A 23,771-nucleotide genomic window follows, 5' to 3' on the forward strand; every position below is an offset into this window, starting at 1 on the left:
GAGAGAAGTATGAACCCAGAGGGCTGAGGACTCGCCCAAGCTTGCAAGGTTAGTGAGGGTAACAGCAGAAATGTTATCCCAGGTTTATCTGGATCCAAAGCCCATACTTTTACCTTCTCTGACAGTTTTAGGTATTACTCTCCATTAGACCCACTGGGTTTTAAGTGTTCATGGTTTTGGAGAATTCCTCATTAAATACAGGAATATGGAAGCCGAGAGTTACCCATAAAATGTGCAAGAAGGTTTAGGGATAAACACAAGAAAATATACCCATGATGTAGTAAATGTATCCAACGTATTAACGAGAAAGGTTTATCAGGCTGAAAATAGACTAATAAAGGCTTTTCACTGATACAGACAGACCATCGGTGTGTTTTCAAGAGAAGGTGATCCACTCCCCAACTTTTCATAACAATTTTATAAAACTTAAGCTCCGAAACCAGAGCGAGATAGAGCACTAGAATGGATGAGTCGGCTTGGCATTTCTTGGACTAATGGCTGAAGTCTGTATCCGTCATTTCCAAGCCCTCAGCACCAGATGCCTGAGGAGCGGAGGTGGGGGTGCCTGGATAAGGTCTTCAGGCCTTCAAGTTCACACCAAGCATTGGCTACAGGCACATGGACACACAGATAAGGGTAGATGTCAATTCTGGGGTGGTCTTAGGTCCTGTGAGATCAAAAAAACCCACACATACTAAAAGTATTACTAACTTCAGACAGAGAGTAGCTTTCTGTGAGAACATACATCATCAACAGGTGCCAAGAGTACAAATACGGCAGGGGAACGACTGTTCACTCTTCTTGGTGGCCCAGCACCTGCACCCTCTTCCTAGAATCTTGCAGGAGGCAAAGCCTGGGGAAGTAGCTCTCCGCACTGTTCTTCCAGCAGAGGGAGGCGCTGGCACGTGACCTAAGCTCAGACACACTCGCCTGAGACGTGAATGAAGCGCGAGTGACCCGGAGAAGTGGGAGGCAGGCTCTTCCCTGGGGAGCAGAGCAGTGGCCATGAGACCATGCAGCTGGGGCGGCATCGGGTGGTACGAGCACCAGAGTGTGGTCCGTGCCACGGTCCCTAGCGCTTGGCAGAAGCAGGATGTTGTTCAGATCAGTTTGACAGCATGACCTGAGGAGTCTGCCTTGGCTGGAGACCCCACCCATGATTCTCCAATCCTCCTGTAACCACGTGAACTACCTCTGAATCCTTTCCATCAATTCCCTCTCACTGAAGTCAGCCAGAGTCCGTTTCTGCTGCTTCCAGGGAAGAACCTGTGGGGAGGAGGGAACCACGACAGAGGGCACACACTTGGTTTCAACAACCCATTAACAAGGGGTGACACAACTCTGAGGTATAACTCGTTAATGCCACGCAATGTATTTCTCAGTGTTCACTAGTCTTTCCGCTTCTCTCTCTATGAAGACACCCCTCCTGCCTCTTCCAGCTTTCCAGTGTTAGTGGCCCAGCACTGAGCACACAGTAGGTGCCTCAGGATCAGCAACCGAACTACTCTGGAAATTTAAAGTACCAATTCCCTGTCAAACAATACTCTTTCCTGGGAATACATGCTACATGTAAATCAAAATCTCCCTCAGAACATCTACAAGTCCAAGAAAAAATTTACCACATGAACATTTAGAAATGTGCTCTAGGCTAAAATCTCAACTCTAAGTGGTGAAACTGGGTTACAAACAATCTTTTACACAATTTCAAAAAGTTCCCCGTTATGGTTTCTTAATAAGAGTTCCTCTCTTCAGTTCTTCTTTTCTAAAGAGACAGAAAGAAAAGAGCCAACTCTCTTCAAATGCACAGTGCCCTCCACCGCACGCGCACTCCCCAAGAAATGGAGACTGTGAAGGGAGGCAGGATCGTTCTTGGCCTGGAAATCAATCTGATTCTCTTTTATGTCGGTAAGGTTCTTTTCTTTTCTCCTCCATTTTATCTAATCAATCACTATTCCTCACCTGATGCATTTATATTTTAAGCCCCTACAGATTAATTTTTAAATGTCTAACACTAAGGAAATGGTCTTTTTCCCCAAGACAAATAGGTAATGAAAGAATAGCTGAGAAAAAGTTTCAGATTAACCTTGAAAATTCCCTTTGCTGCTTTAGAGAAGAGCACCTTGCCAAACAAAGGGTTGAAAATGTTCTTAAAATCGCATGTGCTAGTCATCAACAGTGCCACGTCCTTACAGGCAAACACACACTGCCCAGGACAGGCACTACACAGTACTTGCTGAATATTTTCAGAGAATAAGGTGTCTGAAAAGCCAGATTTCTGTAAATTAAAAAATACTTGTCATTAAAAAAAAAAAAAAAAAAAACTGCCAAGGCCCCTTCCGTAGAGCATAACCCATAATAGATATATTTTTTAAAGTCTGCCCATACTGACTTTTTCCTCTATGAAGGAGAAAGTGGTTCTAATAATCTATCTCATCATAGTTGTAATAAAGCTAATAATCTCAGATTTGCTCACAAAGTCCTCATCATAGCACAGGGAAGGTAGCAAAAGCTCTTAAAATTATTTTTTTTCTTAACTGTAAAGAAATGTATCAAAATGTTAACAATGGTTATTTGCGGCACAAGGACTATGGATGATTTCAGTAATATTCTGATTTTCCCCCCTAATCCTTAAATGACTTTCATAAACTATTTTCATTAGTATTAGTTTAAAGAAGAATCTTCATCTTTTAAAGATATACTCTGACAGATGTGAAGAGAGACTATCTGAGATTTACCCTACAATCATGTGGGAGTGAAGGAGCAGGTGGGGGAGTGAAGGAATGGGGGGGGAGTGAAGGAGCAGGTGGGGGGAGTGAAGAAGCAAGTTGGGGGAGAGGCAAGACAAGACTGGGACAATGAACAGCAGGGAGTTCACCATGCCAGCCGGCCGCTTCTGCATATACTTGAAATTCTCCACGTGAAGTGTCAAAAATCAGTTTTCTATTCATTTTCCAGCTTGGATCACAGTAAAGTAATTTTTTTAAGAGGGGGGCGGGGGAGGAACTGAGGGAGAAAGACAATCAAGAGTCAGACACATAACCAACTAAGCCACCCAGGTGCCCCTAAAGTGATCTTTTTTTTATTCCCTCCACCAAGAAGATAAACTTTTGACATTTTCAGATGGCACTGCATTGGGGGGGAAAATCCTATAGGATATGAGAATTCTTAAAGAGAAATTCTTGCAGGACTAGGGTTGGTGTGACCCATTATCCAAACTTCTCTCTTTTGCAAAGAGACTGTGTCACTGGTGCAGGGGAGGGGCAGCTGTTTCCTCACCCGTCAGCACTCTCAAAGGAAACTGCTGACCGCTCTTCTCCCATTCTCAGACTAACCGTGTAGAAGTCGGAAATAATAGAGACATGAAACTCCAAAGTTGCAAATATTTCTTCTTCCCCAGGACATTAGTTCTCCAAAATTTTTAAAAGTCAGCTTCCCTTTTAAGACTCTATCTAAAAGAGGACTTCAGACTGAGATGCTGTTGGTTAGGTCTTGGTGGGCCCAACTCCATTTGAAACCCTCAATATATACTGATCATTACAACTTGCAAAGTGTTTGCACTTCTAGGGGGGCTGCCTCTGAGTAGGAGACATGAGGCTGTATTTACCAGACTTTGGAGTGAGTCCAATCCCTCAGCTGCAGACGAGTGAGGAGCCTGCTGGTCTTCTGCAGGTGACCCTACCCTCTCCTCTGGTCTATATTTATCAGGTCACTAAAATACTCCCAGCTCATCTCAGATTGTACATATACTAAAATTAAAACATGGTGAGGATATATTTGCATCACAAATGCCATGATTCTAATTTAAATTTATCTTCTAGTTCTGGACGAAGACTAAGAAAACTGTTAGGTCAAAAAACAAAACAAAAAATTCCTGTCTGAAATTCAAGCATCAGACCACCTAGATTACTTTTCAATTTCATTTACAGTAGCAAAGGACAAACTCAGACAAGTAAGACCATTCAGAACAAATAACCAGGCAGAAGTCAAACTAAAAACGGGCATAAATTCCAATTTGTCTCAACCAATACTATTTTATGTAGACCCTCCTTTACCCCAAAAAGGGGTTTAGGGCAGATTTTCCCATTTATAAACATCAGAGTGGCTTTCCAAACCTCACAGGCTGGGATCAGAAGGCCAAGGTGGTGACCCAGTCAGCATAACTTGGAGGAAGCACGTGGCAGAGGAAGCACGTGGCAGAGAGAGCACTGGACAGGGTGTCTAGTCCCAGGCCTGCTAACGCCCGCTGAGACGCCCACAATTACCCCTAAAACAGGCATGTGACACCATGGGAACAGGAGAAGTGGAGACAGGCATGGCAGCAGAATAGCTTCCTTTTATTAAATTCTTACTAAAGCTTAGCCAAGTAAGTATTCCTTATGCATCGATGGCCTCACTTAAACCCCCCACTAACTCCATGAGCTGCATGTACTATCCCCACTTTGCTACAGACCACAGAGCTAGGATCCGAACTCAAGTCTGTGCTCTTTATTACAACACTGTTCATCAAACAAGACAGAAGCTACAAGGGACTACAAAGCAGGGTACTGGTGCGGGAAGAAATCAGATCTGCTTAGCTGTGGCATGGCTAACTCATTAGGTCTCTGCTTGGTAACCAAATATGCTGGAGGCTAAGCCAGGGCTTTATTTCCCCAGGTGTGCACCTTGTCTTTTATGTTTCCTGTAGGGACAACCAGGCTTACAAAGGAATAATTGTGAACTGCCATGAATTCCTAGCAATCCCAACCCCCACAAGGCAAAAAAAAAAAAAATCCCTTCACTCATATGCTCAGTCAGCAGCGACACTTGCATGAGGGGCTTTGATACCCATTACCACACTGACTACAACACTCCTGGGAGACCAGGGGTACAGATGAGGAAGCATGCTCAGAGATCAAAGAAAAGCTTGTAAGGACACCAACAGTAAACTCGGGGACCCCAAATTCCCGACTCCAGATCTGCTGGCCCCTCTGCCCGCAATGCTGACTCCACTGGAACCTCTCTGTCCTCAAGTAATGAGACATCAGAGCAAACAGCAGGTTAAGGTCAGCGAATGTGAGGAATTAGGAAAAGTGAGGACCACTGGTGTCTTAATAGTATAGTCTCATTTGTGCTGAGGAAGGGGTAAGAAAAAGAAAGGAATCTGCAGTTCCCTAGCCCCAAAATGTCAGTAAAACAGAAGCACAGGCAAAGGGAAGTGAGAAGCCCACTAAACGTGGCTCATGTGCTTCCTCCCACAGGTGCTGCACATGACTGTATGGTCTCTGTCCATCAACCGCCTTACCTCGAAGTGGCCCACACTCAAGGGGCCGTGACCATTCAGTGTTCATTCTCCCACAAGGGGTGCCCTTCAACGCAACCAAAAAGCCTGTGGTTTCGCTATGGTGCTGAGCAGCCTGAGAACCTATGCGCGGATGGCTGTACCGGCGAGGCGGGCAAATTCACAGTGAAGGAAGCCCTGACAGAAAGAGAAGTCTCCCTCACTGTAAACAGGGTGACTCAGAATGACAGCGCGATCTACATCTGTGGAATCGTCTTTCCCAAATCAAAGGAACCAGGAGCTAAGCGGACCGGAGAAGGGACCATACTGGTGGTAAGAGGTCAGTTGGCTGAGGCTTTGCTCAGCCCTTTAAATGCATCACATTACTTATATGCAGAGATGAAGAGACAGATGCGCTAACTCAATACCCTAGCCAGTGAAGGGCGTGATCTGACACAAGCTGACAGGCGAAAGACTCCAATCCCATCTCAGCCTCCACAGACACAAAGTCAGGGCTCTCTCTCTGTGTCTACACTCTACTCGCACAGGCTGGCCAACAGGTCCTCCTTTTGTGAATGACAGTGACTGGTAATGTGCCAAGTCCAAAGGGATACTTGGGATGATTAGCAAGCAGCTTGTTCGGGAACTGGGCTGGCATTGCACCATCTAGAGCAAAGCATAAGTGACCAATAAATTGGACCAGGGGAAAAAAAGGCAGTACGGAAAACAAACACAAATTTGAGGAGAAGCCACTGGGGGACCTCTGACCCCACCCATTTTGCTCAGACAGAACAGAAATGATCAGTGGGACACCGGCTTCTTGAGATTTGCTAAAACCTTGAATTTCCTCATTCAAGTGAGGGTATTGAACCCAGCTACATCCTACAATTAAGAAATAAAGAAATGTCAGGAAAAAAGCCTCACACAATTCTAGGGGAAAGGAAAGAAGGGAAATAATCCTTGACTTTTTGGGTCTCTTCCATTAAAAAGGACTCTGGTACGATGAGCACTGAAATCATTAAAACATTAACTCAAAATCAACCAGTGCTACCATTTTAAAATAGGACTTTAGGGACCCGAGATCATCCTATATTATAATCCCTGCTTTTAATTACTAGGGGTGTTCCAATGGGCTTCTGGTATCCCATTGCCATTTAACCTTAGTTTATTCTCACCTATAAGATAAATTATAAATGAGTTAATACACATAAAGCACTTTTGATGATGCCTGGCTTATAGCAAGTATGATTAAATAGCTACAGATATTAAAACAAATATACAAGAATTCTGGAGATTTGTATATCCGACTGCATTGGTCTTCTGTAAGAAATGTTAGCCAAAACTAAAAATAGTTTGTAAGGAGATGAAAGGTCTCAAAACTGCAAGTTCATGTGAAGACAGATTCTTCTCTAAGAGCAGAAATGGAAACATTACTAAGACAGACACAGCCATTTCTGGCCTCTTCTACAGAGCTCCTAATTTAGCACTTGAAACTTTTTTTAAAATTTTACAGATATGGTTAATTTTTTACAAAAATGTATGCTGTACAAATGGAGTTCATGGGATATTTCATTGAAAAGTACAGGTTGTTCAGATAATAATTACAAATCTAACTGTATTTTGTGCTTCAAATAATGAGGTAATTGAAGACATGGCGTGTTGCTGTATGCCCACCTGGAACACGGGACACTTCCTGCAAGGAGGGAGAAATTCAGAATGGGAAAATGGATTCAATAATTCTACTTCTAAAGCTTTATTAGAAAGAAGGGGCACATGTAACAATGCCTGTCGTTTAAGGGTATAGGAAGCCCTAACAAAGGTCCTCCACGTACGGCCTTCTCAGATCCTCGTACAGACCATACTATTCAGTTGTGTATATGAAACAGCTCATGGTTATAATGTCAGCTTTCACAAATACATGGCAAAAATATCTTAATTCCATGAACAGACTGTTGGTGACCCTTGTACATCATTTCTACCAAAAGAAATTTTAAATGCCCTTGAACAAACTGTCCTAAAATGTTTACCTAAGTTCAAATAATGTGTTATATAAAAAGTGATTCTTAGCATTATGACAAGTAATTAATTGAGTTTAAAATTTTTTTTAGTTTTCAAAAGGTGTAACAACTTTGGTATAACATATTTAAAGAACTGATGAACTGGTTTTAATACTATCACATACTTGAGGGTCTTCTGAATCAAGAGACCCTGAATAAATTTTTAAACGAACAGCCAAGCAAAGCAGCTCATGTTTCACCTCTAACACTTGCAGCTCCAGTTATACTTTATACGTGTATTTGCAATATGTTTCAGTAGTGACTGTGGCTCTTTCTGTTTTTGTAATTAACAAAGAAATGCAGGAACAACACAGTCTCCTGATAGCTGTTCTATCACTGCTATCTATCTACATCACTGGTGCACTCGTGATCTTCGTAATCCTCTCCAAAGTAAGTCAAATTTCCTTGCAGTAGATGTCCCTGTAGCCTGGAATATTATCATAAGGAAATAATCTCCATCTCTCCACAAGTGAGCCTCAGAAATAGCTCACCTAATTAACATTCTCCTGTACACCTGCAGGAACCGTCTATGGAAGTGTAAATTCTCATCACTGAAATTATTACTAACCAGAGTACAAAACTTGCAATGTTTTCTCTTTAAAACCAGTAATATGAGAATAAGAAATCCTTCTCTGTAACTATCTTACATGTGGTCTTTCTGCTGGGAAGCATTACTGTTACCTATAAAAGGCCTAAGAACAGCCTTTAAGAGCAAAAAGGAGTTAACAGACTAGAAGCTGCTTTAAAATACTTTTAAAAGACCCAGAGTTTTTGAGAAGGAATATCTTCTGGCTGTTCATAGGTTCTAAGAGGGAGGGGATACATATATATATATATATGCTATATTAGGATCACAACAAAGCCTGTAATCAACATCAATATGAATTGTTATTAATATAATAAAAGCATCTCAGAAATGACACAGAAATTAACTCTTACTGTGTATCACTTAAATGTTAAGTTAGTTTAATCTTAATATGGTACAAGATATCTGCCACAACTGTTTTGAGTGCATAAAATGTCTTACAAGACTTTCCTTTTCTTCTTGACAGTCAAAATCTAACTCTTTAAGAAACAAAGAAACAGAAGATTCACAAAAGGTACAGACCAATACTTGTAAAATACCTTTTAAACAGTGGCTGGTTATAATTATTTCAATCCCAAAATAATGAAAAAACACAGAGAACATCATTGTAACTTTCAACCATAGATACCATTTCTTATTACTGAGAAACTCAAGGATAATCTCAAGTGGTAAACTATGATTTAAATGTGATCATTCTCAACCATAAACCCTACCTAACATACTCAGATTACAAGAATTAATGGTGAGTGTAGATGTGCTGGAGGGTGAGAGTGGAGGGGTAGTTTCTCTGACTGGTGGCAGTAAAGAAAGACAAAGCTCAGGTGACATGCAATAATCATCTCTTCTAGTCCTAAGAGAGACAGGCATTTTTTCTCATTTGTGGTTACAGAAGAAGAGTGCCCGACGTATTTTTCAGGAAATTGCTCAGGAACTATATAGTAAGAGACACATGGAAACAAGACAACAACCTGTAAGTGTGAAGTATCAAAGAGATGTAATGCAGATATAAAGCATGTTTGACTGAAAAAGCTAAGCTGCCAACAAACCATCAGTAATCACTTTTTCCTATAGAGGAGTCTGAAAGAGGACTTTCACATAGAATACATTTTTATATAGAACCTGTTTTGATAAATACATAACAAAGGACATCTGATACAATATTAAAAGAGACCAGGTTGGCATCTTAGTGACATAGAATCTTTCAGAAACACACTGGATATAGGCAATGTTTTCAATTCAGACAAGGATGCTTTTGTGGATTAAAAGATCCTTGCACAGTACCTTGCATGCAGTACTGGGCAATAAGTAAATGCTGCAACAATTGTGGGTCAAATTATACAGAAAACATCACTTATTGCTAATAGCAGAAAGAAATTCACAGTAGAAAAGAGGAGCTAATGAAAATAAAAATCAAGTATTTCTTCAGTCTTTGGGGTTAGAATGGCAGGAAGAATGCAGTCATAGTATCTATAAGATATCTGACAGTGTCTCTAATAAAGTCCTATGTAACAGGTTTTTCAAACAAGATGCTGTTTTAGTGCTAATGGAACAGTTACGCACAGTTTCCATGATGCACAATCAGGCTGCTCAGATTTAATTTATAATGTATATAATATAATGAACTTATACACTACTAAGGATTTTTCTTCTTGAACAGCTGCCAAAAGGGCAAATGTAACAAGTGTCTGATATGAGGTGTTTTTTGGTTTTTTTTTAATCCAACTTTTAAAAAGGATTTTCATCCAGGAGAGAATATGGTCTAAGTAGTCATTTCATACTTCAGTGTGTATACAAATACAGAAAGAAATGGTCTAATGACCTAAGACACCACTCTGAATAATTATAAACGCCTGTTCCCTCTTTCCTTACTGATGAGGCTAGAGCATCTTTTTCTGCAAACAGGCAAAGATAAGTGTCCTGAAGACCAGTCTAGAAGTAAGTACTGCAGTGTAAGCCAGGACTCTCCCAACAGCATCTCAACAAGAAAACTAACTTTCAACACAGCACAGAGGAAGATGTTACTACTGTACACTGTGAGGACAGTCAGCAAATCCCAGACTGGAAAACACTACAGGCCAAATAATCCTTTGCTTCAACAACAATATGGACAACAAAAATGCAAGGAATGGAATCTTAATATATTTAAAAAAATATAATAAAGAATGAAAAAATGCTAAAAAAGAAAAGAAAATTAATTTTTAGTTCCCACATCTTACCCTAAATACGGGAAGAATAGTAACTAGACCTTTAAGATTACTGGAGGCTACTTAGGACACAGAATGCAAGAGGGCATATTAGTTTATATGTTGCTTGCATTGGGGCATCACTGGTCATATAACCTTAAATATGGCTTGTTACTTACTCTTTCAGGACAAAGACAACACTTTTGAGAACAGAAGAGCACTCTCCAACCATGAAAGACCATAGATATGTTTTAATTTTCAATTAAGTCACTGAAAATCCAAATCCAGAAGTTATGGCGGTGTTATACAACATACGCCCATCGGGGCTTTAAAAAAACAATCAAAGGTAAATGGAGAATTCTCTACAAGGAAGGATGCCACAGCACAAGGAAACTATCACTAACAGTAATTACCAAAATACTAAAACCCTACAAAATACAACTGAAAAATACTTTCTAACTTGCCAGAATTCTGAATAGTCTAACATTTTAAGAATTTCCATTTTCATAACATATATCCTATAATTTGTGTCATTTGACATACAAGGTATGTGAGGACTGCTACTGAAGATTATAAATCACAACACGTGCTCCTGTCTTGAGTGGAAGAATTGTCTTTATGACTGTGGCCGTGATGGGCCAATCAGACTAAGATGGGAGGGAGGAAAAAAGGAAGGGAAGGGCCAAAATTTGAGTTAAAAAAAAAAAGAAGGAAGAAGAAAAGTAAAAGTACTTTTACTAGCAAAGTACCTTGGAGCGAATACTATTCTTCTGGTATTGCCACTAGGCAGTACAGTGCACATTTTCCTGCCTGCGTATGCAGAATCACTTACATCATGCTACCAGCAAAAAGTGAAAACAGAGTAAGAATATGATAGCTAAAATACAGAAGCTCCAACGCGGGAGGTTAAACAGAAAACCCAGAACTTCACAACACGGAAGCCTTAGCCAACTCTAGATGTCAGTGTTGTGCCAAATAACAGCACCAGGGAAGCAGTGAGCAAGGCCCTGTGCTTGCCTGTGCCTTTGCAATATTGATTTTTAACCAATTTAGGAGGGGAATTATCAGATAAGGGGTGGGGCCCAGCAAAGGTGTTTATGGAATTGTTACCATCTCACTGAGAAAACATACTATAGATTGTTCTTTGAAAGCTACCTCATTGTAAAAATCTATTTAAAGTACCCACAAGTGTGCATTCGTTATTAAAAATGAATTACAACCTATTTTTATTTCATTAAAGTGTTTCTTTTAAAATGGTATTAAATGAGGTGAATTCTATTTTTAAAAACCCAGACAGAATTTTAAAAGATTTTTTTTTAATTTTTTTAAAGATTTTATTTATTTATTCGACTGAGATAGAGACAGCCAGCGAGAGAGGGAACACAAGCAGGGGGAGTGGGAGAGGAAGAAGCAGGCTCATAGCGGAGGAGCCTGATGTGGGGCTCGATCCCATAACGCCGGGATCACGCCCTGAGCCAAAGGCAGACGCTTAACCGCTGTGCCACCCAGGCACCCCAGAATTTTAAAAGATTTTAAGATCCCAGTGAAAATGTTTTGCAATGATGGCCTGAATCAGTGGTCTCCAACATGTGTCATCACACGTGCCAGGAAAAAATGGGAAAGGGAGGCGTGTCAACTCCTTTTATTTGTGTGTTTGTATATACATGTGTGAGAGACTGTGTTGTGCATTTGTGTGTATTGGGTATAATGTGTGTACATGTGTGTGTGCACATGTGCATATATGTATATATGTGTAACTTATATACAAAAGTAGAAATTAAGCAATTGGCATAAAAAGTCATAGAAATAGAAATGTTAATGTTTTCCTCCTATAACCCAAAATAAACAGTCTTGTGTTCTTCTGGGTGTATAGCCCTAATTTGAGACTGATGGTTTGGATGAAATAAATGAATTTCTAAGCTAGATGGCAAAAAAAAAAAAAGGGGGGGGTAAGCACTAACTATCCAGGTGAATAGAAAGCGTTAGATTAGATCATTTACTTTTCATTTTTGGGAGTCATTACATTTCGGCGCTCCCAGGGCTGAAAATACACTGTTCTTTGTGTAACTTAACTAGCAGACAAAATCCCTAAGATAATTCATTTTGATTTAGAATAAGCCTTACCCAGTGCAACAAGGACTGTTTCCAAGATTGCTGTTTAAGCTGAAATTGGGATATACTTTCCTTTGGGAAAGTAGTTACATTCTCTTAGGTCATATATATCAGTTAGTGATGTATATATTAATATTCATTCTTTTATTCATCCATCTAGCCAACAACATCTATTGGGTGCTAGACTATTACCCAGTCAAAGGCCTTTCTTTCGTGTCACCCTTGGATCACACTGATTTTGTCCTTCCCTACTCCCACCTTGTTCACACTCTAATGCTTTACATTTGCTATTCCCTCTGCCTGGTAAAATGCTTCTCAGATACAAACGCAGCTCAAATGTCACCTCCTACATGAAACCTTCCATAACCTCCCCTAGCAGTTAATGGGTCTTTCCTTCTCTAAACCCATAGGATTTTGTCATATTTCTTATCAGACTATCCTGCCAATGTCTGCATACATCTATCTTCTGTATGATTCTGTAAGTATCTTAAGACTAGAAGTAAGTTTTTCATTATCTTTGTATTCCCACTGCCTGCATTGCCTGGTAAAAACGAGGCTCTCCAATGTCTTTATATGAATACAAATGAACACGTTTCTATAGAAAAGTATTTTTTCAGCATGTCAACTGAGATATGAAGCACACTTCACTCCCCAGCCATCCACCCTCACCGCAGTGTTTGTTGAATCCCTGGCAGTATTAATTTTCCTACTAGTTGAGCATCCAGAATTTTCACTGGAAAAAAATTAAGCTATACCTTTCTGTTTAGATTTGAGTTTCCCATAACAATGAGAAGAGAATAATCCTGAAACAACTCCCAACAAGAGGGAAACAACAAAGACGTGGTTCTAGTGTCTACACACTCTACCCTCTAGACAAGAGCACTTCAACCACATACTGAAAGATGTTAGCAGGATTTTCAGAACAAGTAATTTCTTTTTCTCTGCTACATAAGACTTGAATCGGACACCCCCGGCTCACAGGCATAGAGTGAAGACTCTGTGGGTCAAGTCACATAAACCTATGGAGAGTGCACACTTCTAGACAAAGTTGCGATGCCTAATGAAGTCATCAAATTATGATGATTACTGTGAAAAGAGTGAGGTCTCAAACAGACCTACCTGAAGGACACTGACAGATACTTCAAACTGAAGGACTGTGAACAAATAGGATCAATAAAGCCACAAACAAAAACAAAGTAACAGAACGGGATGACCTACCTCTAATGCATATTAAATAACAACACTGATCAGGACAGACACGGCAGGGCGCTCTGCTATACATTAGTTTCCTTAATACTCAGGATGAACTTCGAGGTAAGATTAGCCCCACTCTTACAGACGAAACACTAACCTTAACGAGAGGCCCATGTTTCAAACAGGGCCAGCCTTCAAAGCCCAAGCTCTTTCCAAGCAACAGTCCTACCAGAGTCTGGTTTATTTCTATTTAGACTTATGGGAGTTTTAAGACTAAATATGCTTAATTTAACCACAACAATGAGCCCAGAAGAAAGTAAGAAAATTGTCAAAGGCTACCTCTCAACAGGCACAGGCCTGGCTGGTTTCACAGGCAAATTCTACCTAACTTTCCAAGAACAGAGAGCCACATGCAATTTAAATTGGCCCAGAGCATGAAGGAAAAACTTCCAAATTATTTTTTACAAAGCAGAACACTGATACCAAACATGACAAAGATAACATCTTCCAAATAAATAAAAGATCGGCTATAAATCAGTTATTCATCAATATTTTGTTAATCTATTTATTTAGAATTTTTGTAAATACAATCTAGCAATGCATTACAAGAAGACTGAGCGCAGATGTGCAAGGGTGGATATACAGTATACACATACAAATCATTTAACGAGTCAAAAGAGAAAAAACAAAATGACTATCTCCATAGATGCTGAATTCAACAGTGATTTCTGACTTTTTTTTTTTTAAAGATTTTATTTATTTATTCGACAGAGATAGAGACAGCCAGCGAGAGAGGGAACACGCAGGGGGAGTGGGAGAGAAAGAAGCAGACTCATAGTAGAGGAGCCTGATGTGGGGCTCGATCCCATTAACGCCGGGATCACGCCCTGAGCCGAAGGCAGACGCTTAACCGCTGTGCCACCCAGGTGCCCCGTGATTCCTGACTTTTTAAGCCCCTAATGAAACAAGATTTAAAAGAATATGTATTTCAAGCCAAAAAGCAGCAATCTCAAGCCAAAAGACAGCATCATGTTTAAAGTAGAAATATTCTCATTAAAGTCAAAAACAAGACAAAAATGCCTACATTTTAAAAAACATTTTCTGGAATTAAGTACCAATTCACTTAGACAAAGTCGAAACATGAAAAGTAAGTAGCAAAACCATTTGTAGATGTATCAAGGAAACACAAGAGAATCAACAGAGAAGCTACTGGAGACACTAATTCAAAAATGTAAAAGATTACAAAATTAGTACATACATAAAAAATCAGTTGCTTGGGTATGTACACCTACCATTCATCCTAAAATATGATGAAAGAGCCATCTGCAACAACACAGATGAAACGAGGATATTATGCGAAGTGAAACAAGCCAGACACAGAGAGATAAAAACTGCATGATCTCACTTCTACGTGGAATCTAAACAAGTCAAACTCGTAGAACCAGACAGTAGAACAGTGGTTTCCTGGGGCTGAAGGGTGGGGAAAATAGGGAGACACTGGTCAAAGGGCACAAACTTCCAGCGACGAGTAAGTTCTGTGGATCTAATGTACAGCATGATGACACAGTTAATAATACTGGACTGTATACCTGAAGTTTGCTAAAAGAACAGATCTTAAGTGCTATCACACACAAAAAAGGGTAACTACGTGAGGTGATGAATGCACTAACTTCACTACGTATACGTATATTAATCATCGTGCTGTGCACCTTAAATACGTATAATTTTTATTTGTCAATTTCCCAAAAGCCAGGAAAAATTTAAAAGTTAAAAAAAATGATAGAAGAACATTTTCTATTTAACAATATTCCACACACAAACACACCATCAGAATAAATCCAACAAAAATTGTGTAGGACCTTTATGAAGAAAACTTTATATTACTAAAGAACATAACTGAATAAAACGAAAGGCAGACCCTATTCTTAGCGAGGAAGGCTCAATGTTCCCTAAATTAATCTATAAGTTAACTAGTGCTAAACTAGTGCTAAGTTGATCTGTTAAATACATAAACCAAGAAAAATCTGCAGAGGAACTGCTAGAGGGGGGTTAGTGCTCTGACATTAAAAGGTATGCTAAGCTACCGTAATGAAAACAGTTTGGTACTGGCACACACAGAAGGATCAATCTTAATAAAACCAAACCCATTCGGGACTTCAGTCTCTGATAAAGGTAGCATTTCAAAGCACTGGGGAAAAGATGACTATTCCATAAATGGGGTTAAGATCCCAGGCTAGCTATCTGGAAAACTCTTTCACAAGCAGTTCCACCTCTAGAAATGGATCACACAGATAACCTTAGACCCAACTTCCTTCAGGTTTTTTTCTATGTCAGCCTCTCAGTGAGGCCCTTCCCTCAGTCCCCTGTAAAATTACAGCACACAGGGGTGCCTGGGTGGCTCAGTCGGGTAAGCGCCTGCCTGCAGCTCAAGTCATGATCCCAGGGCCCTAGGATTGAGCCCGTCGTTGGGCTCCCTGCTCAGTGAGGAGTTTGCGTCTCCCTCTCCCTCTGCCCCTCCCCCCAGCTTGTGCTCTCTCTCACTCTCGCTCGCTCTGTCTCAAATAAATAAAATCTTCAAAAAATAAATAAATAAATAATAAAAATAAAATTACAGCACCCATACCCAACCACCAGTTCCAGACGCCCCTTTCTTGCTTTTATAGCTTATTTTCTCTGTAACATTTATCACCAACAGCATGCCATTTGTTTCCTGTCTTCCTCACTAGAACTAAGCTCCATGAGGGCAAGGATATCTGTGTTTTCCACTCTCTATATCTCCAGGATCAGTAAATACTTTTTTTTTTTTTTAGATTTTATTTGTTTATTTGACAGAGATAGAGACAGCCAGCGAGAGAGGGAACATAAGCAGGGGGAGTGGGAGAGGAAGAAGCAGGCTCATAGCAGAGGAGCCTGATGTGGGGCTCGATCCCATAATGCCAGGATCACGCCCTGAGCCGAAGGCAGACGCTTAACCGCTGTGCCACCCAGGCGCCCCTCAGTAAATACTTTTAAATGAAGATATTCTGTGGCATAAGAGTACCAATTCCCTTTCACCTTCATTGCAAGCTCAGCCCAACAGTGTAAATATGCTCAGGGCAGAGGACTCCCTCGAGACCCAGAGAGGGCATCATGACTGGCCCATTCCCCTCACCAGTTGCTGGCTGGGCAGGAACATGTGCCCCTATCCTTCACAATAGGCCCAAAAGTGATGGGGAGATTTCTGGGGAAGGTTTCCCTCATTAATAAAAAAAAAAAAAAATGATGTATGGGGGAGAATGGTCCTCTCTTTTCAAGACTTTTTTTCCAGGGGGCAAGGCAGGGGGCAGAGGGAAAGGGAAAGAGAGAATCTTAAGCAGATTCCACATGCAGTGCAGAGCCCGACGTGGGCCTCCAACCTTGAGATCATGACCCGAGTGGAAATCAAGAGTCAGATGCTTAACTGACTGAGCCAACCAGGTGGCCCTCCCTCTTTTCAAGATTTTGTCATGCCTACACATGACATTTGGCACTACATTAGCCATTTTGTAATTCTAAGAGGAATGCCAATGCACTGAAGATGAAGAAAAGCAAGCTCTGAACTTCAACAGAACAGCTGTATAACAGAATTAACCCAACCATAGAATTGCCTTCCTAAAATAAACTCTTCATTTTTAAAAGCAACTTTTAGTTGCTCCTTGTTTCTTTTTTAAGATTTATTTGTTGGAGGGGGGGGAAGAGTCTTAAGTAGACTCCACACTGGGCGTGCAGCCCAACTCGGGGCTTGATCTCAAGAGTCTGAGATTAGGACCTGAGTTGAAACAAGTGTCGGTCACACCACCCAGGCTCCCCGCTCCTTCTGTTTCTTAAAGCAGAAAGCAACCTAATACATACTTACACATGTGCAAAGACCTGCCTAAGAGTGTTCGTTTCACTATTATTTATAAAGCAAACTGCTGGCACCTAAGAGTACATAAACAGGGGCTTCATCAAGTAAAGCTATACATCCAGTGGTGTGCTGGTAAATGTTAACCAACCACCTTGGAGAGGGGAGAGGCTATTGTAGTGTTTGCCAATTTCCAAGATGTAAGTGCTCCCATCATGGACTATACAATAGTCAGTTTCAGTAACAGTCATGTTCAATGACCAGTTCACTAACTTCATGACAATATAATAATCAGCTCTCATGAGCCAGTAAAACCAGCTCCAGCATACCACTGCTTATATCCAGATGATGATGGAGGTACATATGTGCTGGTAAGGAATGATTTTCTAGATATACTTAAGTGGAAAAAGGCAACCAAAGGATTTACAATGGGATTTAATTATATAATCAATTTTGTCACATGCACACAGAGTGAATTTGCATTGATTATCTTAAGAAAAATATTCAAGAGACCTGAACAAGACTGAACTGGAAGGGATGAGAAAATTTTCATGTATGCCCTCTTGCTAGCTGCTTGAACTCTTTTTTACCATGAATCGCATTTTTTAATAAAAATCACAGTTTTAAAAAAATTAAACATTTAGGGGCGCCTGGGTGGCACAGCGGTTAAGCGTCTGCCTTTGGCTCAGGGCGTGATCCCGGCGTTATGGGATCGAGCCCCACATCAGGCTCCTCCACTATGAGCCTGCTTCTTTCCTCTCCCACTCCCCCTGTTTGTGTTCCCTCTCTCGCTGGCTGTCTCTATCTCTGTCAAATAAATAAAATCTTAAAAAAAAAAAAAATTAAACATTTAATGACCTCTAACCAAAACTGGGTCAGTCAACCAAATAAACTCAAATTGAAATTAGAAAGACACATTTTACATTTTTTTTCCAAATTCCACAGTAACAAAATTGCTGTGGTTTGACTGAAAGACAGATAAAAAAATTACAAAAAATCATTTCATCTACAATTGCTTTTTGTTAAAAAACAGATTGAGCCAAGTATGCAAAGCACACTCCTGTATTCTTCAAACAGCCCAGTATTCATGAACTCACACAGCAAGGTCACTTTGCAGTTCACCGTCCTCACACCGTGTCACATGGAAATCATCAGGATCTAATTAGTGACTTAGAGAAAGGAAGCAATAATAGAGTGCCATGGAGCAATGTGCAAAATTTATAGGTCACTAAAGGTCACCCACAGCAACAATGCTTCTTGTCTCAGGTTTGCTATGTGTCACATGTCAGACTCCTTGGACTCAATAGGCAACTCTGTGCTATGTGTCCACAATCAAGGAGCTTGTTTTCAGGCTTTGTCCAGTTGGATTTCCTCTCAATTTTCAGTGTGAGAAACACGAGGAAATAAAATTCACAGTTAGTTTCTTCCCCTGCTCTTCCACCTCCTGCTATGCCAGGAAATAGCACTAAAATTCTATCATGTGGTTGCCCAACAGGACACAGGAAACTGGGACCTTACAACCTGATGACTAGTGATTGCAATGCAGACATGGAGCAGAGGCTTAATTACACAGGGAACAGCACTGAAAAAAGGTCAGGTTGCTGAGTTATCAAGGACATTTACTAGGGTTTTCACTGTACAGCATGCACATGTGTGTGCACACACACGCACACGCACACACACACACACACACTTAAAGCAATGTTTTCTTTACCATGACGAGTGATTCTACACCAGGAATGTAAAAATGGAGAAGTTAGATGGGGGAGGGACTATCAGGTCTACCTGCACTCTTTCCCACCCTCCTATGTGTAAGGAATTCTCCATTTACCCCATCATCAACATAAATCTAAAACCATTTGGTAAATGTTAAAGCAAGCATTTAATCTGAAGGGACTATGACCTGAGGGGGGAAAAAATAAGGACAAAAAGAAATGAAGAAGTAAGTGAGTGGCAAGGATTTACATTGGAGTTCCACGGTGATAAGCAAACATGAGTATTATTCCCTAAGACAGATTTTCACAGATATTTGATAACTACAACACTTGTGAAATAGTAATGGATTTCTTAAAAATGTCTGCAAGCTCTTGGAGTTTTTGAATCCAAGGCTGAACTGGGCAGTAAAATGGGAAAACTAAAGATTTTTAAATATTAACACGTATTACTTACATAACAAATAATTTTTATATTACTGCACATGAACTTATGAAACTGCAAAGGAAAGGCTTAAAGTCATAACTTTCAATATGACCTGAAATGCAAACTGTGTTAGCTAAAACCATGAGTTAATGTGACTACAACCGGGTCACAGTAAATATGAAGTCCTATGAAATCAAACCATTTCTTTTAATATACTCTTCATTCAGTATTGTTGAAGAGCAAGACTATGCAATCAAAAAACCAAATGTCACACAAAGAAATGATGCATGCTGGAACACAAATGGTCTTCAGAAGGGTAAAACCTATAACAGCATTTATCATTTTGAGAGTCTGGAACAAGACATGTAAAGTACAAATCAACGATGACATTCGGCAATAAATGCAGGTAAATTAAAAGGCATCACTTATTTTTTGACTCAGCTTATAAGCTAGTAAATGGTTTAGGCTCCAGTTAGGAGCAAAAATATGGACACATTTCAGGTTTTCAGTTTCAAGCAGGCAGACCCACCTGAGTACTCACTATTACCACTGTAAAGGGAACACCAGAGTTCTACAAAATCCGCATTACGATGAGCATTAACCAAGGTGATATTTTCCATGAGTTAACCATATTCCTTTAAATTCCAGGCTACTCTAAGAGAACAGAAATCACAAACACCAATAAACATCTATGCTGGGTAAGAGGCGATCTGACCACACTTACCGTTTTCCACATAGGGGTGAAAGGGTAAAACCAGGGCGAGGATGACCCTGCCTCTAGTTGGCTCCAAGACACTTCTGATATCTTTTAACAAAGTCAGGGGCTGATCACAGCGATCCAGCAAATTCAAGCAGCTGATGACATCATACTGGAACCCTGTATTCTGCCATTCATTTATACCAAGCACTCTGAAAACATCAGAAAAAACTTGATTGATACAAACCCCCTTAAAGACATTTTTAAGAACAACTGAGATGCCAGTATAGGCTCTAACTTCTATCTTCTAAATCAAAGTAAATGCAAGACCTTTCATTTATAATTTATATTTGAGGTAATAAAATGGCCAGGCAAAGAAAAACAGCAACCCTATTTCTTTAAATTTAGCATTTCACCTATTTCCAAAACTAAAAACGTATACTTCCTTTATAAGAACTAATTGTGTTTAATACATATGAAGATATAAAGTGATAAAAACGGTTCTAAATAGGCCATCAAAGTTTTTTTACCTAAAAACGTATTATTCATTTAAAACTACCTCTTTTAAACTTTAAGCAAAATACAAGAAGTCACCTTTTCTTTTAGTAACTCTACTAGTTGCTGAGATCCAGGGAACTGTGAGTTAGTAATTCTAAGCTTAGAAATCAGGGTTAGTCAGGGTGCCCGGGCGGCTCAGTCAGTCGAGCATCAAACTCTTGGTTTTGGCTGAGGTCAGGATCTCATGAGTCATGATTACATGAGTCGTGATCTTGTGGGTCATAGGATCGAGCCACACATCAGCCTCTGTGCTCAGCCACAGGTAGAGAGATCTGCTTGAAGGATTCTCTCCCTCTGCACCCCCCCTTCTTCTTATTTTATTTTATTTTATTATTATTTTTATTTTATTTTATTTTATTTTATTTTATTTTATTTTATTTTATTTTATTTTATTTTATATTTTATTTTATTTATTTGACAGAGAGAGAGGCAGCAAGAGAGGGAACACAAGCAGGGGGAGTGGGAGAGAGAGAAGCAGGCTTTCCACTGAGCAGGGAGCCCGATGCGGGGCTCGATCCCGAACGCTGGGATCATGACCTGAGCCGAGGGCAGACGCTTAACGACTGAGCCACCCAGGCGCCCCCCTCTCTCTCTTTCTAAAATGGATAAATAAGTCTTTTGAAATAGGCCATCAAATTCTTGAATATCAAATGAACAAAAAATCCTACTTTCTACATCCATTGGAATTTAATAATAAAATACATCACGTATTCACGTTTTCTATTCCTGGGGTCCCTCCTATTTTTAAGAATGGCTGGGGGTGGTGTAAGATACTTTCCATTTACAACCTATGGCCTTTTGGGCATATCTCTGTTCCCAGGAGACAGATGCCATTCCATACTCTAGAATCTTCATTATCTGAATAACTATATAGAAAACGATAAAGCACAGGACACCCTATTAAAACTGTAAGAGAAAAGCAAGTTACCACACCACTCTCAAGTCTCTCATTCTCTCTCCCTCCCTCTCTCTCTCTCTCAGAACATTTCTAAGTCCTTTACAATGTTTTATCCACTGAGAGAAGGAATTCTCTTATCAAGAGTCTTTGTTAGCCACACCATTAAGGCAATTCTGTAAATTACTTACTCCTGCTTGGTTAGGACAATCAGAATGTGGCAGGTGAGGCATGTTATGATAGAGGCAGGAGGAAAAAAGGAAACAGAAGAAAGGATCTTTGGTAAACAAGTCTCTGATAATGCTGAGTAGATACCGTAGAGTTATCTTGGAAAATGCTAAAGTATAATGAGGGCTGTTTTAGAAAACTCATTAGCATAGTGATATTTGAGAGCATTTTCGAATAGCAGAATAAAAGGAGCACAAACCACTCAGCTGCATCTTCTTTTCAGTCTAGATTTTTTTTTTTTTTTAATAACTAAAGCCTCCTCCAAAACAACACTCTAACCAACTTCGAGGGACTAGTCAGATTCCTTTGTTGCTTGAATTAAGTAGGGCATTAGGGCTCCGAACTCACTTTATTGTACTGAACTTGTAACTTCAATGATGATTTTAGAAACCAGATTTAGCTCATTCAAACTATAAAGATCCTACTTTCAGGATACAAATACTATCAATTCCCATTTTAAAAACCGAGATGAACCATTAAAAAGGAATATTTGTAAATTAATACCTTAGTCAAAGAGCCTATTTAAATTCATAAACTGCAAAAATAAATAAATCATATACTTGATTTAAAAAAAATACAAAACGGGGCGCCTGAGTGGTGTAGTCGTTAAGTGTCTGCCTTCAGCTCAGGGCGTGATCCTGGCGTGCCGGGATCGAGCCCCACATCAGGCTCCTCCGCTGGGAGCCTGCTTCTTCCTCTCCCACTCCCCCTGCTTGTGTTCTCTCTCTCGCTGGCTGTCTGTCTCTGTCAAATAAATAAATAAAATCTTAAAAAAAAAAAAAAGTCTTGGGCCCATCTATAAGGAAGCAGAAGCCAAGCATTATCATCATGTTTTAATCTAGAATAATCTCACTAAATCCACCTCTGAATTACCTGCAGATCTTGAAAGAAAGAAAGACATGCTGGTAACAGAAAATTAGGGCTTTAACACAGGGGACAGTTACAGCTACACGTTTAGAAGCCCAACTTCATCTTTACTTCTGTTTGGTGATTTGTCATTTGTAAACTCAATTCCACCAACGAAGACAAATGTACTGGCTCCACTCAAGCTGCATATTAACCCAGGAATAAGACACATGGTTAAGATTTCCTCATGAGAACAGTGGAAGAAGTCACCTGCCAAATCACACTGCAAGTCACTGGTGGAGTAAAAATGACAACCTGGAAACTCTCCTAGTGCTCTATTCAGGTCAATGAACCTGCTCTCCCCAGCTAAGGTGAGAAAGAGCCTGACAGTCTGCTGTCAGGGTGATGGGCTGAGAGTGAACAGCAGTCTGCACTTCAGTCTCCAATATCTTTTCATTAAAAACAGAAAATAAAGAGGATGTTAACATGAGAAACAGAACTCTTTTTTTAAAAAAAAGATTTTATTTATTTATTTGAGACAGAATGAGAGGGAGCGAGTGAGAGAGGAAAGGCAGGGGGAGCGGCAGCGGAAGAGGGAGAACCAGGCTCCCCGCTGAGCCAGGACCCTCGGATCAGGACCTGAGCCAAAGGCAGACGCTTAACTGACTGAGCCACCCAGGCGCCCCGAGAAGCAGAACTCTTAACTACAATATTTTCTTTTGAAGAAAGATCCCAAGTCTCCAGATAATGGATTAAAGTCAGGCACGGTAGGAACGGTGTGTGATAATAACTGAAGTGAGCAGGAGGGGAATGAAGACGTTTCAAACACCTTCCTCCCCATATGCACTTTCAAAACATTTTTTTAAGTGGAAGGAGAGCATCAGATTAGGAATTTAGCATGATTTAAGTCACTGTTAAAGGCCAAAACATTCCAAGTTTTAAAATGATGCATTAATTTCTAAGTGAAGAAATACTTCAGTTATTATCACACAGGCCCTCCAGGATCTAACCTGAGACAGACTGCTAGAGCTAAGGGGAATCTTACAAGTCATGGTGTTCAACCTCATGCAGATAGAAGTCTCCTATAATAGCATCCCTAACAGCTATTTAAACATGGAAAGTGGCAAGGACTTGGATGCTCAAGCTGTTAGGAAGGT

General features: G+C 40.2%; 2 protein-coding genes across 5 annotated transcripts in view; one reads left to right on the forward strand and one right to left on the reverse strand.

Moving 5' to 3' along the window:
- METTL9 (methyltransferase like 9) overlaps positions 1-23,771 on the reverse strand; it is a 46,187-nt gene that overhangs the window by 863 nt on the left and 21,553 nt on the right. For all 3 annotated transcript variants that reach the window (XM_019806762.2, XM_034670267.1, XM_034670266.1), the window contains exon 4: positions 20,115-20,299. In XM_019806762.2, coding sequence (XP_019662321.1) covers positions 20,115-20,299 — 185 coding nt within the window. The remainder of the gene's footprint in view (positions 1-20,114; positions 20,300-23,771) is intronic.
- IGSF6 (immunoglobulin superfamily member 6) lies at positions 1,269-11,306 on the forward strand. Of its 2 annotated transcripts, XM_002926060.4 has the most exons (6): positions 1,269-1,905; positions 5,238-5,597; positions 7,610-7,704; positions 8,367-8,414; positions 8,790-8,870; positions 10,271-11,306. In XM_002926060.4, exons 1-6 carry the CDS (start codon positions 1,800-1,802, stop codon positions 10,325-10,327), a joined length of 747 nt encoding a protein of 248 aa, XP_002926106.2. In that variant the 5' UTR covers positions 1,269-1,799; the 3' UTR covers positions 10,328-11,306. The 2 variants fall into 2 exon arrangements, with proteins under 2 accessions (XP_002926106.2, XP_011231695.1); XM_011233393.3 differs by lacking the exon at positions 8,790-8,870 and having other exon boundaries at positions 1,271-1,905.

This window comes from Ailuropoda melanoleuca, chromosome 10 (genome assembly GCF_002007445.2).
Source record: "Ailuropoda melanoleuca isolate Jingjing chromosome 10, ASM200744v2, whole genome shotgun sequence".
In the NCBI taxonomy this organism is placed as follows: domain Eukaryota; kingdom Metazoa; phylum Chordata; class Mammalia; order Carnivora; family Ursidae; genus Ailuropoda; species Ailuropoda melanoleuca.